At 43.9% G+C, this 22203-nt stretch overlaps 1 protein-coding gene across 8 annotated transcripts in view; it reads left to right on the forward strand.

The window, feature by feature from the left end:
- Window positions 1-22203, forward strand: part of GRID2 (glutamate ionotropic receptor delta type subunit 2) — a 1329997-nt gene that overhangs the window by 1219666 nt on the left and 88128 nt on the right. Inside the window, exon 15 of one of the 8 annotated variants that reach the window (XM_053253720.1) lies at window positions 16751-17390. The exons of the other annotated variants lie outside the window; for them this stretch is intronic. Coding sequence (XP_053109695.1) covers window positions 16751-16769 — 19 coding nt within the window. The 3' untranslated portion in view covers window positions 16770-17390. Of the gene's footprint in view, window positions 1-16750; window positions 17391-22203 lie in introns of those variants that run through there. 8 annotated transcript variants of the gene reach the window in all.

The raw sequence follows: 22203 nt of genomic DNA on the forward strand, positions 1-22203 counted from the left end.
GATCCAGCATCTGCAGCTGTTTAGGCTTGCTGTGAGTCAAGATTTGCCTTCCCTCCCACTAAGAACTTATTTGCAGCCCCATGAACAAGCTGTGTAACTCAGTGCTGGGGCATCTGCTTTGCCTGCAGAATTTCCCAGGTTCGTTCCCTGGCATCTCCAGGTAGGGCTGAGAGAGACTCACGCCTGCAACCTGGGAGAGCCACTGCCAGTCAGTGTAGACAATCCTGAGCTAGACAGACCAATGGCCTGACTTGTGTCAGCTTCCTATGTTCCAATGAAACTAGCTTTGCATGAGCAAGGTGTCTATATAGAATTGCCTTCTTTCCTTTTTTTCTTTAATTTCCAAAGTTGAATAACATTGGATTAACGACACGCGACATGTCCACTTAAGAGCTTGGACTCCCTGTTCAGCACTTAAGCAATAAAACGTAGGCGACTGTCATGTCTGTCTTCATGCAAGACTCTCACATTTCAGCTTCATGTCGATCAGATCATTTTGCATGCCTTAATATTGCAGACGCTTGCCTGATAATTGGGAAAAATGCAAGGTGTAAAGTGGGTGTGTGTCTTTTTGTAATAAATGAAAGAGATCATTTTTTTTTATTTTACTTTTACATTTATATCCCGCTCTTCCTCCAAGGAGCCCAGAGCAGTGTGCTACATACTTGAGTTTCTCTTTCACAACAACCCTGTGAAGTAGGTTAGGCTGAGAGGGAAGTGACTGGCCTAGAGTCACCCAGCTAGTATCATGGCTGAATGGGGATTTGAACTCGGGTCTCCCCGGTCCTAGTCCAGCACTCTAACCACTACACCACACTGCATCACTGCATCATTACAACATGCTATGATGCCCCTCAACAGTAATATGTGCAGCAAGCCGTAGATGTTTGAAAAGCAAGCAGACAAATACGAAATAGCAAGAGAAACTGATACGTTCCATTAAGTGATTCCAAAGTATCTCTAAGTCGAACATCAGTATCCATAATGAAAACTAACACCTACAGGGAGCTTATATGAAAGATAAGCTGGTTACTGTATAATTCACAAAAAGTCTATTAATATAACATTGAGACTGAGACAAAGCTGTAAAAGCAAAGCCATTCTCAGAATTAAACCTCCTAAATCCAAGCATCCCAAGAGCCAGGCAACAGAATAGCATTAAAGTTGTTTAGTCTTCTTGTGATTTAGCATTAAAGATTCCTTTCTCGAATGTCAATTTTATTGCTGCGGTGAGCACTGACTCTTGCAGCTCTTCATAGACACTGAGAGAAGCATAGAGATCCTGAGTTGAAAGTAAATGCTGGACATTCTTAATACTGTTGTATATACCTGACTCTATGTGCGTGAATACCATAATTTGTTTCAGGCATTTTATTCTGTATTGTAATAGACTGTATTTGCAAGCCACTTTTTCTCCGCCCAAGTGTTGGGTGGAGAGCTGAATTGTCCCCTTTGCTAAGCAGGTTTGCCTTGGTTTGTATTTGGATGGGTGACTACATGTGAGCAATGTCTGCTGTGAGATAGGTCCCTTAGGGGATGGGGCTATAGGTCAGTGGTAGAGCATCTGCTTTGCATGCATAGGGCCTCAGGTTCTATCCGTAGCATCTCCAGGTAGGGCTTGGAAAGACTCCTGCATGAAACCTTGGAGAAACCACTACCAATCAGTGTAGTCAGTACTGAGCTAAATGGACCAAGGCAGCTTCCTATGTTCCAGTGGATCATTATATAAGACCTCAGGGCTTCTGGAGTGACTGTGACTATCCTGGAAAGACTGCACACTAGGGATGTGCACAAGTGGCTCATGCAGCCACTGATAGGGCAGGGGTTGGTTCCTTTAAAAAGCAGGTAAGCAGGGCCTTCCCTGCTCTTCCGCCGCCCCACCACTTTTACGGGGACCAGGGGTGTAGCTATAATTGAGCAGATGGGTTCAAAGAACCCAGCCCCCCACCCCCAGTTCCTGAAGGCCCCCCAGCTCCACCCTTCCCTATTTGCTTCATTATCTCCCTTACTCCAAGGGGCCTCCAGGGAGAGGGGCAAACACAGGCCCCCTCTCCCCTAGCTATGCTCTGGCGGGTGCGGTGCTTGCTCTTCAAAAGGCAGCATGCAGCTGTAGCGCTTCTTCCAGCAGCCTGTGCACAGGGGCGTATCTAGGGTAGGGCAGGCAGGGCACGTGCCCCAGGTGCCACTTGAAGGGGGCGCCATTCTCTAAAATTTAAAAAAAAGGTCGCCAAAAACAAAATGGCCACTGCACATGCTCAAATGGCCTGTTTTTAGTGGCCATTAAAAAAAAAATTTAAGCAATGGCCACGACACATGCTCAGATGGTCCCTGCAAGGCCCTAGAGGCCAGCGCGGGGAGGGGGAATCTTTGCAGACCCCTCCCCAGCCTTTAGGAAGCAACCCGAAGGGGCTACAGGTAAAAATAAAAATAATATAATATGAGTCACTGTACACATATTTAGTTTGGAACTATGTACAGAGAATCAGGGCTTGTGAATACCGAGCTGAAGCTTATGAGCTAGGATTGTATTCATTTGCTCTTACTTTGCGTCTTGTGATAAGTGAGTTAAATGTGATGTCTTAATAATATGGCTATTAATTGTGAGTTTGTCTTTGAATCAGTGTGAAATCCTTAGTATTAAGGCCCACTGGGAGTTTCTTGCTCTCTTTCTCTCATTGTAACTGTCTTTCTGAAATACTAGAATATATTCCAAGCAGTGACACAGTTTACTCTGCATATCCTTTAATTATTTTCAGAGTAGCTGGGAAAAGCCAAATTTTCCATTTATTTTTAAAACTTACGTAATAGTGATGTTACAATGCATAGTAGAGAATTAGACAGGTCCTTCTTTTCCAAGTACACCTCCACATAGTATTTGGGTATTTCATGAGCCCCAGCATACTAAAATTTGTAGTTTTCCAGCATTTTTTGGTCTGGCTACATCCATTACTAAATAGTTTTTGCAATATTAAAAGATTAACGAGCTTGACTTGTATTTTTGAGCTGATATTATGGTAAGGTTGTCTGAAAGATGGGTGTCAGATGTTTGGACAGGGGGCGCAATTTCAGTGCTTGCCCTAGGTGCTATTTTCCCTAGATACGCCTCTGCCTGTGCATGGTATTGGCAGACATGCTGCAGAGAGGCTGGTAAGGTCCTGCTTACCTGCTTCTTAAAGGAACCAAACCACACACCACCAAAATGGTTCAAATGCCACTGCCTGAACTGGTTTGGTGCTTCCCTAAGGAGGCACCAAACCAGTTCGGGTACATCCCTACTGCACACACCCTCATTTCTCCACTCGTGCTCTATAGCGGATGAGACTGTAGCACAGTGGTAGAGCATCTGCTTTGCATGCAGAAGGTCCCAGGTTCAATCCCTAGCATCTCCAGATAGGGCTAAAAGAGACTCCTGCCTGAAACCTTGGAGCACTGCTGGCAGTCAGTGTAGGCAATACTAAGCTAGATGGACCAATGGTCTGACACAGCTTCCTATGTTCCTATGTAATCATTCTTTCCCAGATCTCATGCCAATAAAATAGTTTGCTGGGAAACAACCAGCACAAGACCACATATTAGCAACTAGAGTACTTGTATTGATGTAGAAATCGTTGTTTCGCTCCTGTGGTAAGCACCTATTGGACAGTGCCTGTAACATCTCATTTCTGCAACGAGTGTTTCCTGCTGAGCTGTGCCATTTTGAATACCCACCATTTCAAACTACTTTCTCCATTTTCTTTTCCTTGAGGCTGTACTGTATTCCTCTTCTCCTGATTTCAAGTATACATTAACATCAAATAAAATAAAGCACCTGCCTCTCAACCCAGTAGCAAGGCTAACCTTGCCTCCTTCCATTTCATAAATAAAATTATATAACTTTCAACATTTAACTTGAGTAAAGAAGCACTATATAGATATTTATCACACTATCAGACTGAAGCCTTTCAACATCAATTAAAACAGCAAAATTCATAAAAGTATGCAAGTTAAAAACAGCAGGAGTCTCAGACAGGATTTTAAAAAAGCACTTACTAATACAAACACTAAAAGGCCCAGGTCTTTGCCCCACAACAGAAAGCATCAAACTTGATGTCAGGAGGCTAACAGGGCTTCTGCCCCAAATCGCCTTCAGAAGAGAGTGTGTGCATTCACACACCAGCCAAACTTACCTCGAAGTCCCTTCAAAATTTTTGGACCCACTCCACACACAAACCAGCCTTTGTTATGCAAATTCTAGCTATCTCGATGTATGTCCGGGTTTTTTAAATGCTGGTTTTAAGCTACTTTTTTCTTAAAAAGCAGAAGCAAATGGGAGAGGCACTGATGTAGAATCGTTAGCATGATAAGAGGCATATCCTCTTCGAAATGCAGATCTATCTCTGCAGGAACTCTCTCTCTCCCCTCCCCTCCCATTGGCTAGAAGAAAAACACAGAGCATGCCATGTGGACTTGTTTCAAAAGAAAACCAAGAGCAGAGGGGTGGGGCTGCTTCCCTCAGTGCTGCCAGTGTACTTCAAAGTGGCTTCACTCAACGTTTACCCCGAAACCTGAAGCCAAGTGTGAATAACTCCCAGGTGAACCTCCCTGGTATATGGGACACATCTTACTAGTTCCAAAGTAGGAGTGCTACCAATGTCCTATATCCCTAGCTGCCCGACTTCTGAAAACAAGGGGACCTAAAGAAAGGCCTCCAAGGGAAATCTTAATCATCAAGCAGATTCAGATGGGAGGAAACACTTGAAAGATCTTCTAGCCCCAAGCCATTTAAAGCTCTGAAGGTTAAATCCAGTACCTTGACTTGGATTTGGAATGGGCTGGGAGCCGGTGTGAGATGTTTTAGAACTGGTGAGATGTGCCTAGTCCCATTTAGTAAACTAGCTGCCACATTTTATACTAACTGCCATTCCTGAACCATCTTCAGTGGCTGGCCCCAAGTACAATGCAATACAGTAATCCAAACAAGAGTTTACTGGAGCAGGAATAACTGTGGCTATCCAACATTCAGAAGAGACCATAGTTGGTGCATCAGCCTTATCTGGTGAAAAGTGCATAGTGTACCAAGGCTGATCCTAATAGCATACCCAGATAGGACTGGACCTAAGAGCAGAGGCACTCTTTCCCCTGGTCTTCTGGGCCAAAGTCCAGAGCCTCCACAGCCCCTGAGACACCCTCCCAAATCCTCTTTAGTCTGTCCTGGGTGGTGGGGGTCACCTGGCAGAGCATTATGATGCTTAATTGGGGGGGGGCTCCAAAGGCCTTTAGGTCCAGGCTCCAAAATTACTTAGGTGCACCTCTGCCTAAGAGCACTCTCAGAGTGGGTTTCCTCTACTACGATAGCCACAAACACCCTAGCAGGCATTTCTCGGCATGATATTCTTCTTATTTCAGCAATTCGATGCAGTCGGCTCTTTCTATTTAAGCTCTTCTGGACGGCTTTTAAAATAGGATTCGGAGATAGGTGCCAGGGATTGAGAGGAAGGCCGCCTTATTGATTTCATAAAGCCTGTGCAACATTTCCTGGATTTTCTATTAGGGTTACTGCTTTTATAATGGAAAAGCAAGATGACGGTTCACAATCATAGCCATTGACATATCTTGTCATTGCTTTACAAAGCATCACTGATGGGTACGATTAACTTTCACAATCGGATCTCTCAAGTGAAATTTGAGCATAGGGCTAGGGAAACGGCACGTTATTGTCATAAGCTTGGCAGACCGGCCAATAAACACCTGATTCAGAAATGGTGACCATTAGCATTCTGCTCCTTGGTATTAAACCCAGTAAAAATAAATCTAGGTGATGAATATGCAGCTCATTGTGTTCACAACAGGTCAGTAGAAGGTAGGATTTACTCCTGGATGGATGGGCAAATAAGCGAGGAGGCAGTATTTCTATGAAGTGCAGAAAAATGTCAAACTGTGGATTTGTTCTGCAAACTTATGGAGGCTCTACACATGAACAGTGTGGAGAGCCTGAATGGGGTTTGTGGGATAAGCGGGCTTGACCCTCTCTCCCCTCACATGAGCAGGAAGCGCTCCCTGGGTGGCCGGATTTACATTTACATTTGCCACTTTGTCGCCCACTCCCCCAGTTTGGAGAGATCCTTTCAGAGCTCCTCACAATCTGTTTTGGATTTCACTACCCAAAAGAATTTGGTATCATCTGCAAATTTGGCCACCTTGCTGTTTACTCCTGCTTCTAGATCATTTATGAATAAATTAAAAAGCACCAGTCCCAGTACAGATCCCTGGGGGATGCCACTTCTTACTTCCCTCCATTGTGAAAACTCTCCATTTATACCTACCCTCTGTTTCTTGTCTTTCAACCAGTTAGCAATCCACACATGTACTTGTCTCCTTATCCCATGACCGCTAAGTTTCCTCAGGAGTCTTTGATGAGGAACTTTGTCAAAAGCTTTTTGGTAGTCCAGGTATACTATGTCAACATCCTCAGGAGTCACAAGCATAGAAAAATGCAATCTGTAGCCAAGTGGCCCTCAGTGTTCTCTGTCATAATGTATTCAGATCCCCTATTTTCCTTCCCCTACGACATGTGAACAGTTGGGGGGGGGGGGCTGAAGCAGTTACTCTGCCACTCTCTGTGCTAGCTCAACCACATATAAACACTTATGTGTAACCAGTTGTATATTAGGTAACCAGTACAATCCTGTCAGCCACCTAATGGCACAGTGGGAAATGGCTTGACTTGCAAGCCAGAGATTGCTGGTTCGAATCCCCACTGGTATGTTTCCCAGACTTTGGGAAACACCTATATCGGGCAGCAGCCATATAGGAAGATGTTGAAAGGCATCGTCTCATACTGCGTGGAAATGGCAATGGTAAACCCCTCCTGTATTCTACCAAAACCAACCACAGGGCTCTGTAGTCGCCAGGAGTCGACACCGACTCGACGGCACGCTTTACCTTTCCAATCCTGTCACAGACTACCTGACCTCCCCGTAATACTACTACCATGAATATTTATATACTGCTTTTCGACGAAAGTTCTCAAAGCGGTTAACATCGAAAAATAAATAAACAAGGTGGTTCCCTGTCCCAAAAGGGTGCACCATATGAAATGAAATATAACATTTTATGAAATATATTTATAAAATGCAATATAAGGTAGATCACCAGCAACAGCCAGTGGAAGGATGCTGTGTTGGAGCTGGATAGGACCAATTGCTTCCTCCCTGCATCATATAAGAGATCCGCCCCTTTAAAAGGTCCCTCTTTGCTCAGTTAGCAGGGATAGTGGGTGGGAAGTAAGGTTCCCAAAATGGGTGAGAAGATTCCAAGCTGTTATGTACAAGTTGTCACCTTTTCAGTAGGCGCAGAGAACTGCATTTGATTCTTAGTTATTTAAATAACACATAGGCAGCCAGCAGTCCATGAACTAGGAGAGAGTGAAAGAACTCCTTCGATGACATTCAAAATAAAAGTGGCATTTCAAGGACTCTTTTTATGGAGGGCACCAGTGTGTATGTTTATAGCCTGAGTGGATGTTCAGCTGTGGATGGTGATGTGATTGAATTTTCATCATAAAGCTGGTAGGCACTATCATGTTGAATATAATGGACTGGCACTGATTTTACACACCACTGTTGTTAAAGTAGACCCACATTGTTCAGATTTCTTCCTTGAGGTAATACTTTCCACATTGTCTTGTCTGCTGGGGAGCATAAAGCGAGAAGCACATCTCCTCTTTGACAGTCATATTTGGATAAGTGCCTGTATGAAATGAAAAGTCTTTCTGACTCTGTGAGGCTGTCTACCCCTCACATCCACAGCATTATTATTTTTTTTTTATTTTTTTTATTTTATTACATTTATAAACCACCCCATCCAAAGGCTCTGGGTGGTGTACAACAAATTTTAAAAGACCTAAAAACACGCACCATTTAGAACACAGTCCTAAAAACAATTCAAAAACAGTTTTAAAAACCATTTAAAACTAATTAAAATTCTTTTTAAAAAAACAATTTACAAACCTTGGAAGGCCAGGCCAAACAAGTAAGTTTTTAGGGCTCTCTTAAAGGCCGACAGCAAGCCTAAACTGTGGATATCTGCCGGGAGTGCATTCCATAGGCCAGGAGCACCTACAGAGAAGGCCCGTTTCCTAGTCACCACCAGATGTACCGGTGGCAACTGGAGATGGACCTCTGCAGATGACCTCAACGAGCGATGGGGATCATACCGAAGAAGGTGCTCTCTAAGGTAACCTTGACCCATGCCATTCAGAGCTTTAAAGGTAATAACCAGCACTTTGTATTTCACCCGGAAACGTTATCAGAAGCCAGTGCAACTGTTTTAAGACAGGCATAATATCATCTCTCCGGGTTACCCCAGAGACTAGTCTGGCTGCCGCATTTTGAACTAACTGAAGTTTCCGAACTACATACAAAGGCAGCCCCATATAGAACACATTGCAGTAATCGAGCCTGGATGTTACCAGCTGATGCAGCACTGTTTTGAGGTCATTCTCTTCAAGGAATGGATGCAGCTGTTGAATCAACCAAAGTTGATAGAAAGCGCTCCTGGCCATAGCCTCTACCTGAGATACCAGGGTGAGGCTGGGATCCAAGAGCACTCCCAAGCTGTGTACCTGTTCATTTGTGGGGAGTGTAACCCCATCCATCACAGGAAAATCTAACTCATCCCTCAAATTCTGATCCCCCACAATGAGCACCTCTGTCTTGCTTGGATTCAGCTTCTATTTGTTATCCTTCATCCAGCCCATTACTGCTCGTAGGCAGGCGTTTAGGGAGTGAATGCCATTTCCTGATAATGATGATGTTGATGAGGAGGAGGAGGAGGAGAAATAGATTTGGGTGTCATCAGCATACTGAACCCTGCACCAAATCTCCTGATGACCTCACCCAGTGGTTTCATGTAAATGAAAAAAATGCTTAATGCTTAAAAAGCATTAAAATTTAATTAAAATTAAAAATTAGAATTAAAATTAAAGCATTAAAAAAATTCTTAAAAGCATTGGTGACAGAATAGAGCCCTGAGGGACTCCATATAATAGCTCCTGTTTTAAAGAGGAACTGTCACCAAGCTCCACCATCTGGAATCTGCCTGAGAGATAGGAGCGGAACCACTGCAAAGCAGTGCCTCCTATCCCCAGTTCCCCCAGGCGATCCAGAAGGATACCATGGTCGATGGTATCAAATGCCACTGAGAGATCCAAAAGAACCAACAGAGTCACACTCCCTCTGTCGATTCCCTGGTAAAGGTCATCCATCAGGCTGACCAAGGCAGACTCAACCCCATAGCCAGCTCTAAAGCCAATCTAAAATGGGTCTAGATAATCTGTTTCCCCCAAAACTGCCTGAAGCTGGTTAGCCACCACTCTCTCAATCACCTTGCCAACCATGGGAGATTGGATATAACTATCCATCATGGAGGGATCTAGGGAAGGCTTCTTAAGAAGTGGTTTAGTCATTGCCTCCTTCAAACAAGGAGGCATCCTACCCTCCCTCAGTGATTAGTTAATGATATTAACTAGGCCCTCTCCAACAATTTCCCTGCTAGATAGAAGAGGCCAAGTTGGACAAGGATCCAGAGAACAAGTGGTAAGCCACACCGCCCCAAGCAGCTTGTCCACGTCATCAGGCATCACAGATTGAAACTGATCCAATCTGATACAGCAAGAGGGATTGCTGGACACCACATTAATAGACTCTGCAGAAACAGTGGAGCCCAAGTCAGCCCACATATAGGAGATTTTGTCCACATAGAACCCATTAAAAGCATCTCAGCAGAACAAAGTCTCTGGGAATTGGTTCAAATTGGAAGGAGCCTGAATCAGACTCCTCACAACCCGGGACAACTCTGCTGGACACGAACCTGCAGAAGCAATGCGTGCAGACCAGAATTCTTTTTTGCCGCACACACTGCCTCCGCATAAACCTTCAAATGGGCTCTATACTGTGCCTGAGTTCTCCTCCACCTGTCAATTCTCCACCATATTCAAGCCGAGTTCTCCTCCACCTGTGCTCCAGTCACCTCCTTTGCTGCTTCAGACCCTGCAACTCCTCTGTATACCATGGGGCCACTTTTAAAGCAGATCGGAAGGGACTCTTAGGAGCAGTCATGTCTACTGCCCTGGTGACTTCCCTATTCCAGGTTCCCACCAGGGCATCAACAGAATCACTGGCAGGACCAACATTAAAGCTCTCCAAGGCTTTTTTGAATCCTACTGGGTCCAGCAGCGACCTCAGGCGGACCATCTTAATAGGTCCTTCACCCCTGCAGGGCTGGGTTGTGACTAAGAAACCAACCTGGTCCTGAAACTAGTTAGGATAGGCCCATCGTTGTCATGGCCACTATGAGCTCCTGAGCCACACCAGGCAAGTCATCCTCACAATGGATATTGAAGTCCCCCAGAACTAAAAGTCTGGGCGACTCCAACACCAACTCCGAGACCAACTCCATCAGCTCAGTTAGGGAGTCAGTTGGGCAGCGGGGTGGACGGTACACCAACAGAATCCCCAATCTATCCCTAGTTGTCAGCCTTAGAAAGACACACTCAGTGTAAGTCAACTGTCGTGCAGGGGCCATGTAAGGGAAATGGTATCCTTATGGACCATAGCCACTCCACCCCACCCCCCGCCCACTTCCCCTAGCCTGCTCCACAACAGAGTAGCCTGGTGGAAAAATCTGGGCCCAAACTGGGCCACTAGCCTCCCCCATCCAGGTCTTAGTTATACAAGCCAGGTCGGCTCCCTCATCCATGATCAAGTCATGGAAGATTTCAGTCTTATTCTGAACCGACCTGGCACTCCAAAGGAGCTAGGCTAGGTTCTGTAGGAAGTTGGAACTGCTCCCCAAGGCCAGGGAGCTGACAGGGCAGCCGGAAGTGGGAACAGTTACTAAATTCCTCATTTCCCTTCCCCTGTAACGGCCAGCTGCTCTACCAACACCAATTCTTCTATTCCTCACCACATCAGTAATAGCTGCCCCAGAGCTGCCAGACGCACCCCTCGCATCACTCTGCCTAAGAGAACCCAAACACATGAGGACAAAAGGCAACCCAATAAAAGGGAGGACTAACAATATTCAACCCAGACCTCCAACCTCACCTTAATATAACTCCCACTCCCAGGCCCAGGCCCACACTGAAGGCCCTGCACCAAAGGCCGGCCTCCTTTGACAGCCGCCTAAGGGCAGTCCGCCAGCTCCACCATCGGCTAAACCTCCGGCATGCCTTCCTCCAATATATGCTACCAAGGGCTCCAGAAATCTCTCCTTTCACAAGAGATCTCTGGTCCTTAGGGACAGGTGGAACAAGTCAAGCACTCAGAGAGAAGGCACAGGTGGAATAGGACAGCCATCAGGCTGCCAAAAGTTTCAGACGGTCTGGGGCTGCAAAAACAAAGATCCTCAACTGAGACAGGAATGTGCAGGCAGGGTGAGACAGCTGTTGTTCGTCAGGAGAGGTCAGGGAACTGACAGAATCTACCCCACATCCTCTCTTCACCCTCTCCGACCTCTCAGCTGTAGGTTAATGTGTAGTGGCTCCATGTGACTAGCCATATAGTTGGTGTCCTGTCTGGCACAGGTTACTAGAGTTCCCTTCTTGAACAAAAGGGAAGCCTTACCCTACTTTCCCACTTTGTTCTCTTAACTGTTTCTGTCTAGCCCATCCCGATGTGTATTAATGCTTGCATGTGCAAGTCAGGAAGGAGATCATTCCAATGTACAAAAGGATCATCTCAAAGTACTATCTCAAATAGTACAGCTGGTACTATTATCTGAATGATGGAAAAGCTTCTCCCAATGGATCATTCCATCTTTGGGGTGGGGGGGAAACAGGCTGTAGCTCCTAGAAGTGATTGGACAAGCTAATCACACACACGAACCACTATATAATAATAATTTGGTTGCTGAGATAGCTGGTCGTAGAGTGATTCTGTAATCCATGGTTACTATGTCATGTGGAATAGTACTGTATGGGGCTGGGGTTATGACGTTATGTAAGATGTATTTTATAGAATTGTGTTGCTGTGTATGTTATTGCTTGTAAGCCGCCCTGAGTCCTATGGGAGTAGGGCAACATATAAATCTAAATAAATAAATAAATAAATAATGTGAAAAATATGTATTTTTATGTAAATTTGGTGTGGGGGGAGGGGTTTCTCCAGAAAACACATGTACATAACAAATCCGGAAGAGTTTGTGTATTTCTACTACTACTATGATAATGATGAATATATATATATATATATATATATATATATATATATATATATATATATATATATATAAAACTCTTTTTAAAAAGATAATTCTTTTTGCTTGATGGAATACACCGTTCTATAAAATCACACTGTGGCCTATGAAAATCCCAATATGATCAGGATGAAGGTAAAACTTAAAATTCTTGTCGTTGTAGGCATGGGTTACTAGTTCAGAATAAGAAATAACATTTATAAACAACAATATCTAGATCTGTGTGTACAAACCCTAAAGCCTTCTCATTTATTCTTGTGATCTGGCCCCATAACAATCACACAAAAGACTCAAGAAGAATTACTTTTAGACAATTTCAGGTCTGCAACTATCATGTCTAGTTGGTATTTGGTGCCTGCATCTTGGAAGGATCCCCTTTGGGATATATTTGGTACAGCCGATCAACATGACATGTAGGGGACGCAGAAGAAATCAACAAACTGTTGATCAGAAGTAAATGTAAAACTAGCTGCTTTATGTGTATTCACTCACGATCCACATTACTTTTTTTTTAAGCCCAGAAAGAGACAAACTTCTGTTCTCGTCTCCTTTGAGCTTGAATGATAAATAAAACAGGAAGCACCTCAGCTAGCAAAGACACTCATGCTCAAATCAATGAAAAATGCTTAGATCGGTAGACATGAAATCAATGCAAGTATAAAGGCAGCCTTGCTACCGATGGCTGTCATCTTATCAAATAACACACTAAGGCAGGTCCTTTGATGGGGTGGGATCAGAACACCCAAGAACGGAAGCAAAGTGGTGATAGTAGCATATAAATGAAAACAGAGGGAGGCCCCTCCAGGGCAATGCCAGAAGGAAAGGAAAGACCCTGCTTTTGGAATAGCAAGCTTGAGAGTCTCAACCCCCACACACATTATGTATTCTTTTCTGCAATAACATAGAGGGACACAGTACAAGAGCCAGTATGGACTGATTGATTGATTGATTCGATTTCTATACCGCCCTTCCAAAAATGGCTCAGGGCGGTTTACACAGAGAAATAATAAATAAATAAGATGGATCCCTGTCCCCAAAGGGCTCACAATCTAAAAAGAAACATAAGATAGACACCAGCAACAGTCACTGGAGTTACTGTGCTGGGGGTGGATAGGGCCAGTTCCTTTCCCCCTGCTAAATAAAGTGGGAGAATGAATGAGCACTGGCAGAGTGTTTTTCCTGCCTACTTGGGGCTTTTTAGTGGTGTGCCCAAGAAATGTTTGTTCCCGGGTTTACAGGATCTATCAGCAGAAAAAGATTACTAGGGTGAGGTTCACACATAATGCAGAATCTACCTGCAAATCTGGTAATCAACTTGTCCATGACTGTCCAAATCCATGCCAAGGCAGGAACCGGAGGTTCACTTGGGCCATCAACTGAGATGTCTAACCAAGTTTTTAAGTGGGCCCATCAAACCAAGTGCTGCTCTCCCTGAGGTACGTGCTGTGTGTGAACCTACACTTTTCATGAACCTCCAGTTTGTTCCGGGCAAGCCAACTTTCTTGCCAAGATGTGTGATCATCTGTAGTGCCAACTTCAGGTTCTCCCCATATCTTGGGCTAAGGAAACCTCAGGTTCCATGTTACATGTAAACACCCTCCTCCCGGCCCGCTAATAGAAAAACAAGACCCACTTTTCACTAGATCATAGCCATTCCTCTGGATCATTTATCTCATAATAAATGCCATTCTCATTCCTATATTTGAAGCCACTAACATGGAGTAGAATCTGCCTCTCCGTGTGCAAACAGGAATGAGAAGAGTGGGGGGAATCCATTATTAGCTAACTCTGTAGCTACCCTGATCTCAGATAAAGGCTGGCCAGATTTTAAGAGATTATTAGTCCACCACTAAATGATATGTGGCATGGCTCAAGGGCCATGGGTAAAAGAACCCTCCCCTCCTGCCTCAGCAGAAACTGTGGGAGTATATTTTCCTAATGAACTACTGACTTTCAGCCAATCTATTAATCAGCTAGTAGTAATCGTAAACCCCAGCTTAAGAATTTCTTCCTCTCTGAACACTTCTTAAATGCAAGTTGTGTTCATCCCAAAGACTCACAAAAAGTGCTGTGGATGACTGTACTAATTCCAATGAGATTTACCTTTGTTCCTTTCCTCCCATGGTGGCTAAGGATGATCTATGCTGATTACATCAGAAAATGCAGTTCAGTATGATGGCACAAATTCGAGGTACTGATTATCTATTGTAATCAGCAAATAACAGAAATCTCGATTTATCTGTGCACTCAGTGTGCATTGTATATCAGCCAGTATATTCCACTTGAGAAAACACTGAGAAGCTTGGAAGAAAGTAAAGTCTGGTTCGCCTTTTCACTTTTTAAGTGAAAAAATGGAGATGTTCTGACTTAAATAGGGGTGGTTTCTGACTTGACTGGCAATTGGGTCCTTAAAGTTTGCCCAGAGGACACTTTAAAAAATGGGTAAAGTGAGGACATTTCTGGAGCTGAGTTTGGCTGGTTTGCAAGAGGAAGCTTTCTCTGTGGCCACTAAGAGGTTTTCTAGGCAGCAGTAAAAGACACTATAAACAGAGCTTGTGAATAAATATAAGCTCAGAGCGTACAGAATCCAGACCCTCCCATAGATTGCTGTTGCCTTTTCTTCCAGGATGCAATTCAAAGACACCTCCTGGCACAATTTATGTGGCGCCCTCTGCTGGCCTGCTCTTGCTTTTCATTAGGGATGTGCGAAACGTTTCGGATACAAAACGTTTTGTACCCAAAACAGCCTGTTTCGGGTGTTTTGTAGACAAAACAAAACACCCATTTTCCAGATCCAAAAGTTTTGTATACAAAACAAAACGTCCCTGTTTCGGCTACAAAATGTTTTGTTGTTTCGGACCTCCATTTTGTAGTGATCTCTGAGTCAGTCTCCATTTTGTGTTTGACATCTCTTTGAATTTCCCACCCTTCCAGCCTTCTGATCGGTGACCTAAATCATGGGCTGACCTGCTGACAATTCCCTCCTTGTTCCCCATTGGCTCTTTTGCTTCTTGCCACTCTTTACTGACCCCACATTGGCCAGGGGAAGGGTTGCTAACCCATGGGGTGCTGGGTTCTGTTGTTTCTGTGGTGTTCTGAGTGTAGATTCTCTGGTAGCATATGAGAGTGGATTCTTGTTTTTCACTGAAAATCTCATATGCTACCAGAGAATCTACAATGAACACCTCAGAAACACAAAACCCAGTACCCCAAGGGCTTTTGGGTATGGAGGTGGTTGGCACCCTATGTGCACTACACAACCCCTCACTCTGGGAAACCCCAGTGCCCTCCAAGTGGAATTATGGGGCTGCTGAAACCTCCATTATTCCCTATGGGAGAAATCTTAAAAGACACGTAAACTTCAACAATTCACAAAAGATCAGCCCTTTGCCCAATGGAGAGGAGAACTGGTCTTGTGGCTGAGCATGACTCGTCTCCATAGCTAAGCAGGATCTGCCCTGGTTGCATATGAATGGGAGACTTGATGTGTGAGCACTGCAAGATATTCCCCTCAGGGGATGAAGCCACTATGGGAAGAGCAAAAGGTTTCAAGTTCCCTCCCTGGCTTCTCCAAGATATGGCTGAGATAGACCAATGGTCTGACTCAGTATATGGCAGTTTCCTATGTTCCTAATTCTTTTGAGATAATTCTGGAAGTTTCCTTGCCTCCATTGGGCACTACCACCCACCACACTCTGCTCTGGGTCATCCCTTTCCCCTTGATTTGAAGCGATACATTTGCTGGAATCCCCATTATTCCCTATGGGAAAATTCTTAAAGATGTGTAAACTTAAAAAATTCACAAAAAATCAGCCCTTTGCCTAATTCCTTTGAAATTTGGGTGGTAGCTTCCACCCATTGGACACTACCACCACCACCCACTCTTTTTGCCCTGGGACCCTTTTTAAAAATCCAAATCGATTCGGATTTGGATTTGTAAAATTCAGCTACAAAACAAAACAGGGCTGATTCGGATTCAGAAAATTTGGGTACAAAACAAAACTGGGGTGTTTCAATTTGGATACAAATTGAAACAAGAAAATTCCAAAATGCACACCCCTACTTTTCATGGTTAATTTGATTAACCAGGGCTCTTTCCAGATTACATACTACAACACATCTGATAAGTGTGCTTCCGTACTGCCTGTGTTTTGACACTGCAGTCCCTGCACTGAATAGCAAAGTGCCATTCACATATCCATTGTCTTCTTTCAAGTTTTATCTTTGCATTTCAGTGCTACAACATTGCATGTGTGTTGCAAGAAAATAACTGTATTTTCCAATTTTAGGAGAGTTACAATGCTGTTTTGGTGGTGTGAGTGGTGTGGTGTGGATGGTTCATTCTGCACGGATGGACAATTTGATAATATCGTCCCTTTCCACTTCTGAAATTAATTTCTTTTCCCCTGCTGCAGCTGTTCTTGCGCAATGGTGTAACACTTCAATTTTATTTGTATTTGCTTTTTGCTCTTCTTCCTGATGCTAATTCAATTTTAATTATATCTATTTCGTTCAGCTCCATGTTGCCTCCATGAATATGGAAAGACCCTCTCTGCTTTTGAAATTATTTTTCTTTATTTTTTTGCTGGTGCTCCCCCTGCTTTTGTGCAAAGCCACCAAGATTAAAAAACAAAACAAAACAAAAAACACCTTGTCACATCATCAGCAAGGGGGTGAGCACCCTGCCCCCTCTGCGACCTCATTGGCCTAAAATGGAGCAGGAGGAGGGAGTGGAGAATGTGTTCCAAGAGGAATATGAACAGGCCCTGACTGGAAAACATGTATTAATGGACAGTAATATGAACAGCCACAACCTAACCTCAAACCATTGAACCCACCCTCTATTCACAGTTTCAAAACAATACAGCAAGACGTCGCACCTTACACCACTTTTCACCTGTGTAAAGCTCACAATCTGGAAAGAGCCTAGCAAAGAAGTTTAATCATGAAAATCAAGAGCTGGCCCACAGGGGGAACAGCATAGGTTGTACCAGGAGCCTTCTTCCAATGTGACCTCTTTATCAGATCCCACAAGAAAAGACAACAGCAATCTGTGGAAGGGTCTAGTTAATTCTCAGTGTATGTGTATCTGCAAGCTCTGTTTATAGAGTACTTTTACTGCCATCTAGAAAACCTCTGTTTTGTAACTGCTTCCCTTATAAAAACAAAGCATCTTATGTATGTTTAATTGAGAACTTTATTTAAAAAAAAAAACTCCATTTCATTCCTCTCCTTTCTTTCTCCTTTCCCTCTGTCCTGCCTCCAATCCCCTCTGTCTTGCCTCCAATCCCCACACTCTCTACAGGATTGCCACTGGGACAAACTTCTAAATAACAAAACTGTTTATGAGATAGGATACAGCACATTCCTACCCTTTATAACAACCAGTATTGAACTGATGTAAAGTTCAGTCACAAAGTCTGAAAGTCTTTTAGGTGGTCTCCTGTCATGCACTCCTCTCCTAATTTTGGGGTTGTCTGGCACAGGAGTTGTGGGTGAATTATCTTCTTGTATAGTGGATTGTCCAGCACTTTCATCACTTTCATTTGTGAGATCAAGACTGGAGGCAAGATCCAATCCCTCTCCAGTTCCTCTCTTGAGATCAGACTCCCATCCTTGTTTCCTTATACTATGCATACTTGAAAGTCTCAAAAAGTTCTTTCTTTTGTCCTCCAATATGACAGCCTCCTTGGATTTTGATTATTTATTTTGGTCCAGAATATTGGAAATACCCTTTTCTCACTGGCTTCAAGGTGTTTAAAATCAAATTCTGCAGGGTGTTTCTCACACAGGGCTTTTAGCATTTCCACCAGAATGGAGGGTGTGTGTTCACATATTGGCCAGATTTCCCCCCAAAGTCCCTGTGAGCTATTGAGGAGCACTTCAAACATGATTCAGGTTTTTCACTGAGTGTTAAGAGTGTACCCGATTTACATCCGGGGTAAAAGAATCCACGTTTTGTGTCAGTTTGGGGCCAAAATTTTGAACTCACCGTAAAGACTTGCAGTAAACTTGTAGTAAAGTCTGTGAAAAATGCCCAGGGGGGTTACTTGGAAGCAGGGTGCACTGGCCATGATTGCAGCTCAGAGTAGCAAAAGCTGGATTGCACTCACCCTTGAAAGTCCTTGTAGGCCAAACCTTTTCAGCCGTAGGCCTCTGTACTCAGGTGGCTGGAGCTGTACTATGCAGAAACTGATTGTCCTACAGGGTTTGTAAATTTGATTCTGTGTCTCCCTGTTTCCATAATGAAGTTTGCCGTGCCCTCCAAACAATTCCCCATTCTTACATCATGTGGAGACAGCAAAGAGCCTGGACACTATGTTGAGCTGAAACAGAAACTAACTTTTATTTTCTCTTTCCAAACCTTCCCCTTCTCCTCATACAGTGCCACCTATTGGCCCTGAACTATAGACAACTATTACCCCAGTACTTGAACACAAGTCTTCCACTTGAAATGTTCACTGTTTGGCACCCCTCTTCTGATCCATATTGTCAGCAATCTGGCCACCCCAAAGGGAAGTCCAGGAAGATAGTCCACAATACAAACTGGGCTGCAGAAACGTGTCACAGCTCAGAATAGTTCTTTATATCAGGCTTGGGCTGAAAGCTGTGGACATGAAGGTTGACAAATGTTGTCTTCCAGCAGCTAACAGAAAGCTGCTGACGTGCGTTATAGTCCAAGCTGATAACTCTCAGCTGGCAGGGATTCAAGGCTTATCAGCCCTCTACAAGAGGCATTTACTTCTCCTGATAGTTTTCAGCTGTGCTTTCCGCCTTGTGACACGCAGTTGCTGTGGAGTCAGTGGGGGTTGCCCGCACAGCTCATCCTCCAGTCTGTCCGTCGCTTTCTCCACTGCCCCAGACTGCTATGCCTGCTCCAAAACATCAGCTGGACCTTCCTCAGCTGTCTCTTTGGAACTGACAGCTGGGCTCTGCCCCTCAGGCACTCCCACATCGGCTGAAAGGCTGTCAGCCACCCCTTCCTCCTCGCTATCAGAGATCGAGGGCGTGACACATATACAATTTATATTTCTGTTGCTTCTCCTTTACCCGAACATGAATCTCTGCATTCAGGTAGTTCCTGTTCACTCCGTGAACCAATCAGAATCTAAGATTCATAAGTGGGAGAAGTACGTTTAGGGCTTGTGCAGGTCACGAAGCTGGAGAAACAGTCAGCAGCAGCAGAATGCAACAACGGTAGGCCTCATAATGCAATGAGGTGAAGAAGCCCTACCAGGAGGAATTTTCAGAAGCCCTACAAGCTCACATGTTTAGCTGGTTCATAATCTTGTCACCAAATGTTTTGTATATGCTTCCCTTATAAACACAAAGCATCTTACGTAGGTTTAATTGAGAACTTTATTAAGAAACCACTCCCTTTCCTCCTCTCCTTTCTTCCACCTTTCTCTCTATCCTCCTGACTCCACCCCCCACACTCTCTACAAGATTACTACTGAGACAACCTTGTAAATAATAAAACTGATTATGAGATAGGATACAACATCTTTCTAAAGAAGGCGAATGTCCTTCATCCTCACTTGTTTTCTGCACAGGGGTGAAGGTCTTTCTTTTCTGCCCAGTGTTTGACCTGTCAGGGTTCTGGATCTTTTCCCCTGACATGACAGCTGTACTGATTTTCATCTGCCATCCCTTCTCTATTATTCATGTTTTTATTGTGACATTATATTCTATTGTTCTGTTTTATTATAAGCTGCCTTGAGTGCTTTTTACTAATGGAAAGAAAGGATAAAAGTGAATAAAATAAAATAAAATAAAATAAAATAAAATAAGAAACGGTTCCTGCTAGTGCAAAAGTATGCAAGTTTTTAAGATACCCAGGATTGTCTGATCAAGACAGAAGCAACATTGTGCCAAGCTCAGGGCCAGCGTTGTTGGAGCTAGGACCCTGGCAGCATCAGCTCTCAGCTGCAATGTCTCATAGTGAACACTGGGGGATAGGGTCATGGATAAAAGTATTGGACTCCTCCCCTCTTTGTTCTTCCAGTGTTAGTCTCCATTTTGTCTCTCCAGAGATGGCTGTTTGTTATGGTCTCTCTCTTCAGCCATGAACTACAACTGAAATTAAGCTGCAGGCTTTTTCACATTGGTTTGTAAACTTTTCTTTAAATAAATCCTTGCAGTTCATCAATAGTAAAGAACTGACTCAAGACGTCTTGCTTTGCTGCTTTCTCACCAAACTGGTTTTGCTTTGCTATTTGGGGACTGAACTGCCATGAATGGCCTGCAGAGGCCATTGTAAAATGGTGCCATGCTGCTTTTCCTCTTCCCTTCCTGACAGAAAAGTTAGAAAGTGGGAAAGATTGGAAATAAAAAGGGAATTGAGGGTGTGATGTTAATAAGGAAGGAAGGAAGGAAGGAAGGAAGGGGAGGGGAGAGTGGGATGCCATTTGGAGCTCTGCTTTGGGCAGGCACTGGCTAAGCTACCCATTTTGAAATTCCACCAGAGTCACCAATCCCTTTGGAATGACTTGCTTTATTTCAAAGATTTAAAGAAGAGCCCTGTGAAACAATACCAAACATTCAGCTCAAAGGTAATAAAACAAATCCAGAAGTTTCTCTTTCAATCTGTAATCCTGTGCTAAACAGCGGCATTGCTAGAAGTTGCAAAGGGGTCAAGGATACGTTCTGGTGTTTCATCTTCTCTGTACTCACTGATGCATGAGTTCCTGTTGTGTACCTTCTGCTCTATTGATTACTCTCTTCTTGTAGAAATAGATTTATAGGTGGCCTATTCAGGAGTGAAAGAGCCAGAGTTCACCTAGTCTTTCTCTTGAATCCATTTACTATCCTATAACAGGGAACTTATTATTATTATTATTATTATTATTATTATTATTATTAATAATAAACACAGTTTATTATCAATAGAGATGTGCAGAACCGTTCTGAATTGAACCAGGTTTGATTCAAACTGCCCCGGTTCAACCGGTTCAAACTCAAATCAAACTGGCCTCAAAAACGGTGGCTGGTCCAAGTTCGAACTGGACCTGGTCCATTACGGACCAGTTCGACCCTGTTCAACCATTCAGGGGGGCAATGCTTGTAAAGGGAATCTAGTGAGAAATCCCCCTTACAAGCAAAGGGGAATCCTGCCTATAAAAGTTTTATAAGGGTGGCTGGGGGGTGGGGGCAGCGAGAGGGCACCTTACTGCCAGCGGTGGTGGCTCCTCTAAACCCCGACACTCCCCCCCATCAGTGCAGCATGCATGGTGGCCGTGCAGTTCTGGCCTTCACGGATGCGCAGAGGCCAGAACCACACAACCCTTGAGCTGGGGAAGCGCCAGAGTTTAGAGGAGCCACTGCCAGCGATAAGCTGTCCTCTCACCACCCTGCTGGCCACTCTTAGAAAATGTTTAAAGGCAGGATTCCCCTTTACAAGCATCACCCTTCGAACCGGTTCAAACTTGTTTGATTGAACGGAATGGACCGCTGGCCATTTCAACTGAACCACTGAACCACTAATCAGACTGTAGGCTCAATTTGGATTTGGTTCAGATTCGAACCAAACTACCAGAACTGGTTCTTTCCCCGCCCACCTCCCACCAATGATAAACTTTTATTTGATGTGCCCCATTTTTTAGAAAAAATCTTCCTAATGTGCAGTACATTTATTGGCGAGTTAAACTTTTTTCTTCTATCAGCAGTTTAAAATGTTTCCTTATGTGTTACAATAAATAGAAATGAGGAAGAATGATAATTAAATTAGAACAAAGACTTAAAAGTTATGAAAAATAGCCATACTATCCTTCTGAATTGTACAAGCCTGTTATTACAGTCTTGGGACTCTGTGGAATTATTGAAACTTCAAGCTTTAGTTTTTTATCGGATTAGTAGGAAGATAAGGACCCTGCTTTGCATTTGAATGAGAGACTACATGTATGAGCACTGTAAGTTATTCCCCTTAGAGGATGGGGCCACTCTGGGAAGAGCAGAAAGTCCCAACTTCCC

This window comes from Hemicordylus capensis, chromosome 5, assembly GCF_027244095.1.
Source record: "Hemicordylus capensis ecotype Gifberg chromosome 5, rHemCap1.1.pri, whole genome shotgun sequence".
Lineage (NCBI taxonomy): Eukaryota > Metazoa > Chordata > Lepidosauria > Squamata > Cordylidae > Hemicordylus > Hemicordylus capensis.